Below are 15,861 nucleotides of genomic sequence, written 5' to 3'. Positions count from 1 at the left end.
AGAATTTCTTAAACTTAAATTAGCTAAACGATAGAAATGTAACGCTCTTCAATATTGTATTATTCTTGCACAAGTTCTATGTGATTCACTAATGATGCTATTTCTAAAACAAAAAGTGCAACTAAACGACCTATCTTCATTTTAAGAAAGTTTGCCGAGAATACAAAAGGGATAATAGTCACCACAACGCTATATATTACAAGTTTGTTCCGATCGACCATTTTTAGCTCTATTTCTGCTGTTTTTTTGTGTTCAAAGCAGATCTGAGGTACAACTAAATATTTTATTTGTTTTTTACCCGTGTACAGCGGTAAATTTACAACAGACACATGCTACGGGCGACATTTTTTTGAACGCAAAAACACAAACAAACAAAAAAAATAAACATACACTGAGTTTTTGAAACAAGGTCACTGAAGTATAACGCAAAAAATTTGGTTGGCACAACTTTAAAAAAGGTTGACACAGTTTGAAAAAGGTTGACACAGATTGAAAAAGGTTGACACAGTTTGTAAAAATTGCAGAGAAGGCGTACAACACTTGGCTGTTCATTTTATGAACGCAAAACGGTTTTACCATTCACGTCGGCTAACACTTGGAAAATTGCATAAAAAGTGCATAATGTAGAGCAGCATTCTTGTGAAAATCGATCGAGTAAAGTAATGTGGTCAATTGTTGGCAGTTGTTGGCAGTTGGGGGTTAAAATGATGATTTATTAGTTGCGGTCTCGCAAATGTAGTTTTAAGTTCTTGCATGAATTTTAGACGGATAGTTAAAAAAAAAACTATTGCAATGGTGAAGATATTAAGTAAATCGAATAAAGAAAAAAAAGGCCAAAGTATGGGAAATAGTTTGTCTGGTGCTTGATTTAAACGGTTGTATACCAAAGAAAAAAAAACGGCTATAATATATAACCGACGCACATAACCAAATCATTTAACAAAGCGTTGAGTAATATATACACGGCGGTGCTGTACCTAATTAGTTTATCGAGGCAAAACATGTCTCAATGGTGAAACAGGCGCATGTTGGTGTGGACCAGGGTAATCCCCTTTTCATCGCAAGCTTTCCGCACGGTGTCGTCCTGAGCAGATCCAGATGGACTGGCAATGTATTCGACTCCACTCTAAAAAAAAATTAGATTCCACTTTTAACAAAAATTGGACTTCACTTTGAACTTACAAATGTTTTAGCCATGTCGCCGTCTTTTGATGTAAACCAGGGGTGTGCAACAAGCTAAATAATATATAGCCCGCGGCAGGCGCTACTTTTAGGCCCGCGTCACAAATACTCTTGACGAGTAGTTTTTTTTTGCATTTAAATATAACGTGCACTGCTTTGCTTGATGTGTTGTAGGCTTGTCGCTAACTTTGCTTAACCACAATGATTGGCAAACTTTTTTGTCGCGGCTCAAAAAGCTCTTTCAAGGTCTGTTTGAAGGCCCACTACAAGAAACGAATGACGTCATAAAACAATTAATTAAAAAAAAACCTTTATGCAATGAGCAATAATACAAAAAACTCCTATCCGCACCATTTTTATAATACAGTACAGTGAATGTACTGCTATCACGCGGCCCACAACTACATAACAAAACTGAAAAATAATTAGTTAAAATTAGCCCGCGGCCCAGTAAAATTGCTCAAAGGCCCACAGTTTGCCGATCAGCTGCTTTAGCATATGACTATATGGCCTCGCAACCGTGGCTGTAAAACTGGAATTTGTTTAATAAATTTGGGTAAGCATTTCCTCGAATTACTGAATACTAACGAATTTTAGGTTGCCGGCGCTTCAGTTAAAGTTTATGAGGTCGATGAGATCCGTGATCAAATTTGTATACCTATTTTGCGGAGGTAGATATAAAAGGTTTCTCAGTGCACACCTCTGATGTTAACCACTGGGAAAAAAAGGAAATTTCAATTCATAAACCCAGAGTACCACTAGTCCACTATACCAGGGATTCTTAACCTATTTTAACGGTATGCGCCCTAGGGATGTTCAGATTTAATTTTTTTTTGAAAATTTGTGGTTTCTGCTTGATTTCCCATTATGTGTCACATAAAAATCAGTTTCAGGAGTTTTCAAAACAATTGGACAACATTTAGGGGCTCCGCAAACACCCCAAAGTTTCGACACTAAAATTGCTAAAATCTGTGACTTCCACCAACACGATACTGTACGTTTTTCTTTGAAAACACAGAAACCTTTGAATTTTTATATTAAACAATGGCAAGAAAGCATCACTAATCTATTTTCCAGTTTATCTAACATAAAATGTATTCTTAAAGCCCCTAAAGCCCTACCCCCAATTTTAGAGTTGTCATTTAATTTATCACATATATACAATAAAATACATTTTAGCGAGTTGTTTAAAACCTGTGTATGACCGCCTGTGATCTTCAACAGCCTGTAGCAAACTTGTACGTTGCTGAGGATTATCGTTTAATATAGCAGCCTAATCAGTCTTTAATATTTTTAACAAACACATGGTCAGCATGATCAATCGCAGCTTTGTTTTACCACAAACAACGGCTCCATCAAAGCAGGTTATGACGCCTTAGAAACGGCATGCCTCAGGGATCAGTCCTGGCTCCTCTGCTGTTTAATCTTTTTTTTTTATAACAGTGATCTGCCCGCCACAGTCTCCAAGCATACGCTGATGACTGGGCGATCTTGCATGCTGAAGGGAAATGGCGCAGTGTGTGAGATAACTCTTAGTCCACCTCAATAACAAGGAAGTTAAACGTGTGTTGTCCGTCAATACCTATCAAAGAACTTTGGATTTCCACGTCGAGAATACATACCTCGGCGTGCATCTGGACAGGACACTCACATTCCGATCCTGGCAGGCATCCAGCCCGCCTAGCTTCGCCCTAGAGGAGCCACAATACCAAAGGCTACCCTCGAAATGCCCCTTTGTACCAGCTGCACTCAAATCACTGCAGAAATGTGAAAGCTTTGGAGTAGGTCCATACAAAAGAAGAAGAAGATCAAGCCAAAAATGTTTATGTGGTGTGAACAGATGGGTAATGATGCTATTTTTCTAGACAAACTATCACATTTTCCTTGTTTAGTAATCACCCACAAATGACCAAGGACACAAAGGCAGCAATTGCCCGAAAACTTCTTTCAACTGCAAAACCTGAAGATTTCACCAAGGCATTCAAGTTTTGCATCATAAAATTAAAAGTTATACCACTTTAGAGGATTTGATCGGCACAGATTTTTGGTTTATTTTTACGCTACTTAATCAAAATGTGATTGGCCGACGACGCATTCTCCCGATTCATGGTCCTCATAATGGGTACACCGAGTCTTTATGTAATGTTGAAGTTGGAAATGATGCCGCAGAAAGAAAGGTTAAAATTAAACACTGATTATGCTGCTATATTAAGCGACAATCCTCAGCAACGTGCAAGCTTGTTACAGGCAGTTGAAGATCACAGGCGATAATACCCAGATTTTCTAAAAAAAACCTTGGCTAAAAAAATAAAAAAAAGCCATTTATTGATGTTTCCTTCTTACATTAATTCAACAATGACATCGTTATACTTTTGTTATAATCCATCTTTATCCACTGTTGATGAAAATACTTTGCTTTTCATAATAAACAATTGTTAAAATATATTTTATGGTATATATGTGATAAATTAAATGACAGCTCTAAAAATGGTGTGGAGTAGGGATTTGGGGGCTTTAAGAATACATTTTAAGTTACTAAAAACTGCAAAATAGATTAGTGATGCTTTCTTGCCATTGTTTAATCTAAAAATTCAAAGGTTTTTGTGTTTTTAAAGAAAAACTTCCAGTATCGTGTTAGGGAAAGTCCCAGATTTTAGCAATTTTAGTGTGGTAACTTTGGGGTGTCTGCGGAGCCCCTAAATGTTGTCCGATTGTTTTAAAAACTTATAAAACTTATTTTGATGTGACACATAATGGGAAATCGAGCAGGAAACATACATTTTAAAAAAAAAGTTAAATATGAACATCCCATTGCGCCGGCCATACATGCCCTTTATTAACACGAAACACGTTCACGGAACCCAGTTTGAGATTAACCCCTGGAGTACACTTAGTTTAGAAAACGAAGCTCAGCAATTTGTTTATATAAAAGATAGATCTTCGTCCTTGGAAATAAGTGACGCGAATGACATCAAATTGAAACAAATATACTAAACAAGCCCCTTCGGCGAAATACCTCTCTATCAACACCTTATAATATGACTGACTTTAATTAGAACAGTAAATCAAAGAACACTCGAAAATTACCTGGTAAGCGCGGTCAATGTTGTCCCGAAATGGAAAGAATGCATCGGAGCTTAAAGCGACCGACTTCATCTTTAAAAGCCAGTCATTTCGCTCGGTCTGAAACCGAAGTGCCAATTTAAGTTTGCTTAAAACTTAGATGTACACAGAATTGATTAAAGGCTGGTTCACACTAGACGCGTCTAGCGTTAACGTAGAACGTTTTTAAAAAACGCTTTCGGTTGCGGAAAAGTTGAAATATTTCAACTTTGACGCTTTTGGTTAGAAGCGAGGAAATTTGACGTTAACGCTGGCAACGCGTTATGTGTGACCTGGACGACGTTAGCCGTTAGACGCCAGACGTTAACGCGTCTAGTGTGAATCAGTCTTAACTGTTGCTACCAGGCATAGTAATGATAATAAAAAAAACAGCTCTTCTTGTAATGGTAATGTTCGTTCCCTGTCATTCACCTTGACGAAGGCGACTTTCATAGGTTGCCGAAACGTTGGCAAAGTTACCAGAAGAGCTGTTTTTTGATTAATATTACACAGAACAGAAGCAGAACAATTAAAAAAATCGAGCAGAGCCGAAGTTCAACCAAAAGTGGTATAGTTATGGTTCGATATCAGAGTAGTATCAGTGACGCGATACAAAACCATTGTACGCACTTTAACCGTGTTTCGCAATCAGATGAAACGTTTTCAGCGACGAAAAAAATCATGTAGCAAATTTCTGTTCAAATCATATTTCTAAATATTAAAACATTTTTGCATTTTACGTAAAAAATCCAACAATGTACTCGTTAGTCGGTCGGCGCATTTGCTGTTTAAACAATTTTGCCATGTTGGTTATGAAGCTAAATCGCAAAATTGTTTCTTTTAAAAGCCTAAAAATGCCCCTTACAGGTGAGAATTCCTGTTTAAATGATTTTTCTGCGGATTTTAATTTTAGCCCCCTAAAAATAGCATTACTTACATTAAAATGGTTTGATTAACATCCCATTATTGCCCATTGGTTTGCAGTTTTTAGTTTAGTATCACAAAACACCTTTTGCTATGTCTAACCTGTGTGAGCTGATTTGGTGCTTTCTCAAAGGAATCGCTCCAAACTTGTTCGTCCATATCCTAAACAGAATAAAAAGGAAAAACGTTGGTCATTAAACCAGTTCACGTAATGTTATAACAGGGTTTTGTTTGGTAAGAAAATAACACAATCGTTAGTACACACAACACACTCATATGTAATGTACCCAACACACTCATAAGGAAATATATACATTAAAATTGTTTAGTTTTGCAGTAGAAAAATTTCGCCGTTTAAAAAAATCTGTTTGGCTTTATGTCTGTTTTCGTGGGAGTATTCGATTTTAGCAAATGCATTTTTTTAACCTTTGCGATTTAAAAAAAAAGACCTAAGAGTGGTGCAATATAGTAAACTGGGCGTGATTTTAAGTTCAGAACCGAATACACAACCAGCTAAATAAGACGCTAAACGAGCTGATTAGGGTGAATAAGTATCGGACGAACGATTTCCATAAGGTTTCTTTATAGCTGCCTTAAATATCGCACAGAACTATAAATTGAAATGGAGTTACAGTTTTAAAAGACACTAGATTGCAGTATCAGGGTTGCAACATATTTTCATGAAATAATTTTAAAGACTATTAACGAGTATAACGACGAAAACAAAGCAGTACAAATGCCAAGAAACACAATAATAACTAGGATAAAACGAATAGAAATGCTATTCGGAAACTTCTTTTGACGAAAAAAAAAAATTTTTTTAAAGACTTTTCAACATGCAAATCAAATTAACGACAATGAAATACATTTAACGATTAAAAAGACTTTATGGAACCCCCGAGTACGGATAGAAGCATTTTTTTTACCTGTCCGACCGTTCCGTTTACGTAAACGTCAATGAGGTTTGACATCTCGGCTCTTTTTACTCCTTTCTTGAACTTCATTCCGAGAACATAAGGGTGCTGGCGCAACCACCTGAAAAATAAACATTTGTGGTAAAATGTTAAATAAATAAATATTAAACACTAACTTAAGTCGCAAGAACATTATAAATTACTAAAAACAATAGTTTCTCGGAATCAAAGTATATTATCACGACTCGAGGTCCAAAATCTGTAATTAAAAGTAGATCTAAAAAGGTGGTTTAAATGGGAAACAGATTAAAAGAAATATTTTTCACAAACAAATTCAATATAACACATTTTTTCCCAAACGTTTCAACTAGAATCGTTTAACGTATTCCGCAGGCAGGGTTGCCACACATTTTTTAAATAAATTCAAACAAACAAAAAAAATTAAAAAGGTTTTCAAAGACCCAAAATTGGATAACTTGACATGTTCAAATATAGTTCGAAAACAGCATCAAAATCATGATCAACACAATAGCAAATATTATAAAATGATTTTACTAGAGTACTTTATTAAGCCACATTAAATTAATCCAAAGACAGCCAAATGCATTTAAAGATTTTTGTGGCAGCCCTTTGGAACTCTAACGTTCATTTAAGAATAAGAAAACGAACCAGTTTTGAGCCTTGTCCCCCGCCAATCGTGTGCAATGTATTCTCGATTGCTGGCCGGCCCCTATTCCAATGACCTGCAACAATATATTGTGAACAATTGACAAACTTGGTTAAAGTCTGAGAACGATTCAACAAACATATAATTTGCTATGTTTTTTTGCAGCAATAGATGAATAAGGTTTTAACAATTGAACAACTACGAAATTAAAGGTTAACTTCAGAACGGTATTGGAAATCACCAAAAAAGAACCCACGTAAAATGTAACATGGTATAACATATTTTATTACAAAAGAAAAAAAATACACGGCGCATTAAAGTATGGTTGGAGCTAGGTTAGTTTTAACCTACGTATTAAAAGTCGTATGTACACAGGAGTGTATTTTTAAGTGGGAATATCTCTAGTCAAAAAATACGGGCTAAAAACACCATCACGCGTGTCAATACATTCTAAATAACAGCCGAAATCTGTCGGATGTCAAGGGTTCGTGTATGAACATGCAAGGCTTCGGCCGTTTCCAAAAAAAAGAGTCCAGAATGCGACAAACATTAAACTCTTGTTCCAGGTTGCGGTAGTATTGCCGCACAAACAACAATGAGGGTAGACTTGGACATTTGAAACTTACCTGTCCATCAGCCGCGTAGCAAACGGAGTTTGATTGTGTGTATTTCAGCGCGATGCTTGCTACAATAAGGTCACGGACCGCTGATTCCGGCAGCTGAAAGACACCAGTTTTGCTGGGTTAAGCACCTCATACAAAATGCTTACAATAAATACAGCGAATTGTTTCTGTGTTATCTATTGGCTATAATATTAAGTTATTTTATTCAATTTTTAACTAAAAAAAAAAAAAAAAAAAACTTTCAGACTATTAGCGAGTCCAAACCCGAAGATTAAACACTTAAGGTTTTATCCTTAATGCCAAAGCGAAAACTCGGAACATCATACCCACAGACTCTCAATTGGCACAGTATAAGTTTATCTTGGTTGGTTTTCCGAAAGACAATTTATTTAATTAAAAATAAAATATTTTATTCAGGTTTCAACATTTGAATACCGTTTTATTAGAAGCGAATACTGATCACTGAAGCAAGCGTAGGAAATAAACTGAGTTAAGTTGAAATACCTTACGGAGCAAAATTAGGACAAGAAAATAATAAAAAATCTTCGCTGTTAGGGTGCGACGTAAAAACACGTTGCGGAGAATTGGTCAAAACCGGTTAGCCACTGAGCTCTTTCTGTTTTATTTGTTTTACAGATTACACGTTACTATGAATTGCCCGTTTAAATGAATTCCCTGGAAAAGTAGGCCAACCACGTAAATGGTTCGAGCTCTGGTCGAAAAAGGTACAGTTTTTTTTTATCCAATCTTGCGATATTTGCGCGTCTTAGAAAAATGACATGATTAATAGGACTAACTAACGGGGCTTAAACGTACTATAAAATCCTCGTCCTTCCATTTGACGTTTACCTTTTGAGAGGTGAAATTGAAAAAAATGATAATGTGGTATGTTTACACGCGTTAGCAATGGCATTTAAAAAAATCATCAGGTTGACTTTACCCTTCACTTTGACTAACAGATATTATTGTGGTATTAACAACAAAGATCTAACAACTCAGAATCTACGTACTAAGCCTTATATCGGATGTGTTCAATATTTAGCTTGATCGGTAGCTAGGCCTACCATATGTTCTCTTTTTGAAGAATTTGTCTTCTTTTCTAAAGTAAAGTGAATGGTCCTCCGAGGACGCTCGAAAATGTCCAAATGTCCTCTTTTTTCGCATTTCGAGTTAGTTGCTTATACTTTCAACACGACTTTTAAGCGAGACGTTTATTTATTTTCCAAAAAATTACTGTAACCATAAAAAAATATGAATTGCTGGTTTAAAAAACGTTTTTCAACAAATTGCCCAACCAGCCCTACCTTCTTGATTGTTATTGCAAACATTGCGCCAGAAAAATTGCAACCGAACCTCACAAATAAAACGGCCCAATAATAAATCAAAGCTGTGTGATTATTCACTCAAACTCTCTTCGCAGCCGCCAACAGCAAAATCATCGCCCTCGCAACAACATCAAATTTCCTATCGAAAATTAATCCGAGAACCCAAAACAACCAAACAACCCGAAAATCAGCGTAAGACATCGCCATTAAACTCAAATGTAACAGTTCTACTTTGGTTTTACTTGCCTGCAAAAAAATGTCCTCTTTTTGGGTGCAGAAAATATGGTAGCCCTATCTGTAGCAGTCTTTGTTTTTTTTGTTTTTTTCCAGATAATGTACGGTTACGCGAAAGCTTGTCAACCGTAAATTAATTTGTCTATAGTTGAATTTAAACTTTTTTTTTCTTGCTGAAGGTTTTTTATAACAAAGTTTTGTCAATTAAAAAAGTGGTTAAAGAAATTACAGTCAACCTACATCTTTTCGTTGCGAAACAACGTTGCATATAGACTCTTTGTTGATGACAGCGTTGTTTCGTTTCTGCTGAATTTCAACTCCAAATATAGTCCTGGATTCCATTTCATCCGGTTCATAATCAACATCCATCTAACATAGCAAGGAAACAGAAATCAAGTAGGAACTTTTAAATTCATGTATTGGTGTTTACCAAACACATTGACATGTATAAAGAGCAGAGAAACGAGTATAAAACTCCAGCATAGCTCACTAGCTTGAAAGCAAACTATCGAAATTAGCAGACATAAATAGCAAATTTCTAACAAAAACATTACCTCGAGAATACAGTACTTTCCAGATTTCTTTTTTGATAATATTTCGAGCGCTTTGGGTTCATAACCAGGGGCAATAATGCCATCTGAAACCTAAAAAAACGTTTAGTTGGCATAGTAGGTTATTGACAGCAACTAATGCGACTACAACGAAAAATATATCATTTTTTTTCAGATCTAGCTAATAATTAATTAATTTGTAATCCAAAATACTGTAATACTAGTTGCATCTGTAAACAAGACAGCATAGTGCTGTAAATTAAAAATAGTTTACAAAACTTACCTCTCTCGAAATAATGCGTGCAGTGACTACATCACATACATTGGAAAGCGCAATAAAATCGCCAAAGGAAGACATTCTGTCAGCACCTAGAAAAAACAAAGCTACAGGTAAAAAATGGTAAAATGATAAATGACTCATTTTGGTTGAGACAGGAAAGTATAAGTAAAGAATATAGTTCAACTTGTACTCATTGTCGTTATTAGCCTGTGAGGGCGAGGAAATTTCTTCTCTTTTTACAAATTCAGTTTGTCATAGTACGAAAAAAAATAAAATATCAATTGTGAAATAATCCTGAATGAAAAAAACAATATTAGAAAGCATACTGAAAAAAAAAACCTTAAAAAAAAACGAAGATATGCAAATGGAAATGGTGTACCTGAATTTACCTCTTAAATATTTATTATTTTATTTGTTGGTGATGGTTTGACTTCATGCATATAGTCAATACACCATGCAAACCACGGGCTCACATGGTAAAAAAGATGCAAAAACAAAGTAAAATGGTTTAAGCTGATGGAAATCAAAATGCAACATTACCTCTAGCCCTGGCATACGCAATTGCTTGTGGAGAAAGATCGTCGTACAGGTCTTCAACCATACACAGCTTGGATTGGTCTCGGGTTAAGGGGGACCCGACTGCGGCACCTGACAAAAGCAAAAAAGAGTTTTTTGTGTGAAAAAATTGTACATTAAACCATAATTTACAGGCAATTTTTAAATCTTATCTAAATAGGGTCGGTGGTAAGAAAAAAATCACATTTCTCCATATAATGGCATTTATCAAGATTATTTTGGCAAATAATTTGTGGGGGTCATTCACCCTTAGCTTTTTGGCTGCACAGAAACCAAAAAAATGTTTTCTTGGAGTGCAAAAAGGCATACTTTTAGCCTTTATCTTTCAAAAGTGTTACTAACAATACAATACAAACACCCTTGCTATATATGAACAAAAATCGTGTAAAAAGGCTTTTGGTATTAAAATATGACCACCTAAGAAAAGTATACCTGCGGGGCTGACATGTTTGAATGAAGCAGCAGACGGCAGTCCAGTGGCCGTCTTCAGCTCACGTACAAGTTGCCATGCATTTAGGGCGTCACACAGGTTAATAAAGCCCGGTGAACCACCCTTCACTAAATTTCACAACAATAGAACATGTTACAAAGATGTAAAGACGTGTTAGAACAATAATATAGGCAGACTTGGACAACTAGATAATTCTAATTCTAATCTAATTTGTGAATTGCTTGTTAGCTCTAATTCTAGTTCTAATCTAATTTGGATTTTAGCAAAAATGCTACTTTGTCCAACGGCATTTTTAGTCTCTCAGTTCAAACACATAATTTCAATTAAAATTTTCTGGTTGGAACGACTTGCATGTAATTTTTACGAGCTAAAAAGCATAAAAATTAGCACACACATATTTACCATTCACGTTCTTATAAGAATAAACTGTGATTAAATTAAATTGGTTGTAAAACTAAATGTGATTCTAGTTCAAATTCTAGTTGAAATTTGATTTTTTAGGAATTCGATAATTCTAATTCTAATCTAATTTGAAAAAAAACTCAAAACGATCTAATTCTAATTCTAATCTAATTTGGAAAAACTAAAATGCTCTAATTTTAATTCTAATCTAATTTTAAAAAGCTAAAATAAATCTAGTTGTTCAAGTCTGAATATAGGCTCACATTCTTGGTCTATTGTTATTTTAAAGTGTTTCATTTTTTACATTTCTAAGTATATTGCCCTTATGATGCTAAAATTTAGTTTTCAATGTATAGAAAAATTTAACAAAACAGCAATTTTAAAAAATAACAAAAAATAACTATTTGTTACTAATATTAAAAGTCTGACTATAAATCAACATTATATTTTATATCGTGTTTACAATTATCATTTATACTGTTATACAGTACTCTATACCTTGATAAAAAATAGTTTGATGAACCCTGGTCAAAAAAACATCAAAATAAAACAAAAATCATTTAAATGAATTACTCTTTACTAAAATATTAAAATTGTTTTAAATATATATATTAATATATTCTTAACTTACAAAATATTTTTTTAAGTTAGAACCTGAATTTTACATTCATGAAATCTAAAAGAAATTGCTACATATATTAACCTTTGAATGGTAAATCTCCTTTCTTGGAAAATACTTGTGCTGGTTTTTGGTGTGGGTTCATGCCATATCTCAGGGGTAGCTGAGAAACGTGAAACTGCTTTCTCATGAAATCAGATATTACCGCATCGTAGTTTGCAGTGTGACTGAATGCCTGCAAAAATAAGGGATTAAAAACATTTTAAGTTCATCTGCGCTTAGTGCCAGACAAGACTTCCGAAACAGTAAGATTATATAATATCCATATTAGAGAGCAAACTGGAAACACAAAAACGGTTTATAAGTTTTTAAAAAAATTCCAAAATTAATTTTTTTTTTTTCTTTTATTTTTTTTGCACTATGTTCTTTGGTTTTCTGGCTCAGTCCTTGGTTGACATAGTCAGCAAATAGCCAGCATTCTGCAATACTGTTAAGTTGTTTAACCTTGTATTCTTAGATCGAATAGACCAAAGTGAGTATGCTGCAGGGCAGTAGACTCTTTAGAGTAGGACAACAGCAAAATACAGGGTATGAAATTAGTACTAAGGTCAAACTCCATGACAACCCTTGTTTAAAATCTACCTTTAATGCTAAATGTTGCCGAGTTGCCAAACTTGTTTCACAGGTCTCTGATGACTCCAACTCGTCCGCTACCATGTCATAATCTCCAGGGTCGCAAACAACAGTAACAAGAGCGTGATTCTTGGCAGCAGACCGAAGAAGAGTGACTCCGCCTATAGGGTTGAGACAAAACTTGTAGCGACACAGATATTAATTAGGCTACAGGTCTAATTTGGTAGATAGAAGAGATGGCCTGATATCACTTATTTGGACCAAAACCAATCGATAGCTGATAACTGATGTTTTTTTATATATACCTGAAATACAGTAATGATGAATATAATAAATTGAACATAAATTACTTTCAGTTTATCTACCTATTTAATATTACTGCTAAATCAGCCACCGTAAAAATGTCAGCAAATCTTGGAAGTCTCAAAAACCTAGGAAATTTGTTTGTTTTAAGAAACAGCTTTATTTTCATAATAATAAAATAGCAAAAATAACAATCAAAATTTACTTATCAATAATCAGAACTAGAATTTCGGCGTATGTTATTATTTAACTGATATATCAATCTTCAGAAATTTTTCTTCGGTGCAAAAAATCAAAAGGTTTGCATAGCAAGCTTGCTGAAGATTTTACTTTAACAAACAATATTTTATCTTACCTATATCAATTTGTTCAATTGCTTTATCAACTGTAATTTCACTTTGCTTTATTGTTTCCTCAAATGGGTAAAGATTGCAAACCACTAATCTAAAAAAATTTTATGAACAAATTGCATGTAAAAAAAATATTAAATTTACCAAATATAAATAACTTATAAACTAACAAAATGCGGCCAAGTTTGTATAAAAAAGATAAATACTTGCTATTTGTTATTCACAGCTGTTTATGTAAATGTATCAAACAGCTTCATTGGTTAAATGAACATCGCAATAGATTTTGTTGAAAATTTTGCTTACTGGATATACTTGAAATCTTGTTTTTGCATGTCGCATTCATCGGATGACGACTTGGTTGCTAGGATACCAGCATGGACAGCGGGATGAAGGGTCTTCACCCGGCCTTTTAACATTTCCGGCGCTCCAGTTACGTCACTTACATCCCTTGATAATAAACAGAAAATCTATTACAGTTAGTATTCACATTGATTGCCTAGTTAGAAGGTATCTTTAATTTTTATTGGTGACAGTTTAGAACATATCATAACAAAATTATGTGCTTATATTAATTCCAAAATGCTTTACATTTTTTGGCCTTTCAAAACATAGCCTGTTGCTGTTTATGTAGTTGTAGCTAGCCTTGGCAAATAGTCTGTCACAAGTTGCTGGTTTATAACAATGACTAAAGCCAATCCTTGAAAAATGATTATATTTAATTTTTTATGAGACTAAACAAGCATTTCACATAAGTCAACAAAAATTTCCAAATGTCTTTTTAAATATTATTATTTTTTATAAAATGCACTGCAGGTCACTCACCGAACATTTAATCCAGTTGCCCTGATTGCATTTGCGGTTCCACCTGATGCAATTAGGTTTATGCCAAGTTTTTGTAAGCGCTCTGCAAACTTTTCTAGGCCCAACTTGTTAGATACGCTCAAAATTGCTATAAATAATAAAAATGGAATTAAATTGACCAATAAACTGTCATGAGTTTCATATGGAAAATTAAACAAAAATGTAAAACCAAACAAAAAAAACTAAAACCAAAAAAAATTACATATTTACCCATGAGATTTTTGTTGGTACCCATAGTAGAGTTCTGTTTAGAGTTTTTTTAAACAAGAGTTCAATTTACTTTACTGATGCTTTAATCTACTAAAATGTATTCAATGCTGTAGTCAAATCTGAAACTCAAAATCTGAAAGATAAACAGTTTCTGCTAAATGATTGGTGGTAGTGCTTAGTAAAGAAGCGAAATAAAATTCAAGATAAGAAAAACCGGCGCTGGTCTAGAATCCTATGACAACAAACATTATTTGGGTTGGTCAAGTATTATTATTTAATAAAGAATATACTAATACTTGGCCCACCCACACCCCTCAAACGCTAACTCGCACCCTAACTCAAATTTTGTGTGTTGATTTAATAACTGAGGTAGGATTCTAGACCAGCGCCGAAAAACCAATCAAAGCAGTTTATATTACACAAAGATAAAAACTCTAACAAAAATAAATGAGTTTGCTTCTAAATGCATAATAGATTATGAACACTAATTTACAGAAGTATTTTTTTAATTTAAACTAAAAATGTCTTTATTACAGCTACGCAATTTGAAGCTGCTTAAATAATGTAAAATTTAAGGGCGCTCTTTCACTATTGTACGTGAAAAGTTATGCAAAAAAAAAAAAATAATAATACCGCATACCACAATGCAATTGCATATTGTTTGGGTTAGGGTGCGGGTTAGCGTTTGGGTGAGGGTGGGTCAAGTAATATTATGTTTATTATTAATAATAACTTTACCCACCCTCAACCAAACGCTAACCCGCACCCTAACCCAAACAATATGTGTTGTGGTATGCGGCATTTGAAGAAAAATTTTTTTTTATTAATTTTTACGTACGATAGTGAAAGAGCGCCAATTTAAGACCATGGTTCCAGCTGAGAGGAAACTTGGTGAAAGATTTTTAGGCCAAACTTTCCAATTTGGCGTAACGCTAAATCCCAGGTGTTTAACAAGACTCCCTACTTTCAGTTTTGCAATGTTAAAGATTAGGATTTTGATTCTACCTGCATAACAAGTTGACATCAAAAGGCACTCATGCGTTTTAAAAACTGTTGGTGCGTGACGATTTAATTTAGATAATGCGGTGAAAATAAAGTCATTTAACCAATGATATTATAGTATCATTGATTTAACTACAAAACAGATTACATAATTCATTAATTATTCAAAATTTTTTTAAATTACAAACTAAATATTAACAAGTAAGATATTTTAAACTTCAAAGTTCATAGAAATTATATTTCTATAGGGACTCTGGCTAACTTTAAACAAAAACCTGACGTATTACTATATATTTTAAAAAACACCACTGATCTCTATTTATTTTTTCTCCTTTAAATAATTGAAGTATGGCTTGCGGCCTTAGAAACCACTAATTTTAAGTCACAAGCATTCCTAAATAGTCAGAAAACGCTGTCACTAACACCCTTCTCCATAAGGCGTAATGCAAATTTTGCGCATTTTAGGACCTTTACAAGATGGCGTTTCAGCCTTCTAATTGGCTTCAAAAACCGCTCACGCGTGCCGCTAGTTGCGCTATCCAGGTTTTATAGAGATCAGTGAAAAACACATGCGCGTTCATAGATTGCTAATAACTTTTAGGTGAATTTATTTTCTTTTCTAAAGAAGAGAGGGTCGCCCAAACCTTTGATC

At 34.3% G+C, this 15,861-nt stretch overlaps 1 protein-coding gene across 1 annotated transcript; it reads right to left on the bottom strand.

Moving 5' to 3' along the window:
* Nucleotides 1-685: 685 nt before the first annotated feature.
* On the bottom strand, nt 686-14,345 carry LOC146135563 (bifunctional purine biosynthesis protein ATIC-like). Its single transcript, XM_083395956.1, has 17 exons — nt 14,208-14,345; nt 13,959-14,085; nt 13,440-13,583; nt 13,142-13,230; nt 12,493-12,644; nt 11,935-12,085; nt 10,811-10,936; nt 10,343-10,450; nt 9,806-9,891; nt 9,526-9,615; nt 9,212-9,340; nt 7,416-7,508; nt 6,792-6,865; nt 6,135-6,243; nt 5,311-5,370; nt 4,270-4,365; nt 686-1,126 (listed from the first exon to the last, which is right to left on the bottom strand). The coding sequence occupies exons 1-17, from the start codon at nt 14,230-14,232 to the stop codon at nt 1,007-1,009; spliced, it is 1,779 nt and encodes a 592-aa protein (XP_083252082.1). The 5' UTR covers nt 14,233-14,345; the 3' UTR covers nt 686-1,006.
* Nucleotides 14,346-15,861: the final 1,516 nt, after the last annotated feature.

This window comes from Ascidiella aspersa, chromosome 8 (genome assembly GCF_963924565.1).
Source record: "Ascidiella aspersa chromosome 8, kaAscAspe10.2, whole genome shotgun sequence".
NCBI classification, from domain to species: Eukaryota; Metazoa; Chordata; class Ascidiacea; order Phlebobranchia; family Ascidiidae; genus Ascidiella; species Ascidiella aspersa.
Note: the sequence above shows the minus strand (reverse complement) of the source record. Positions and strands in the feature narration are given on the sequence as shown.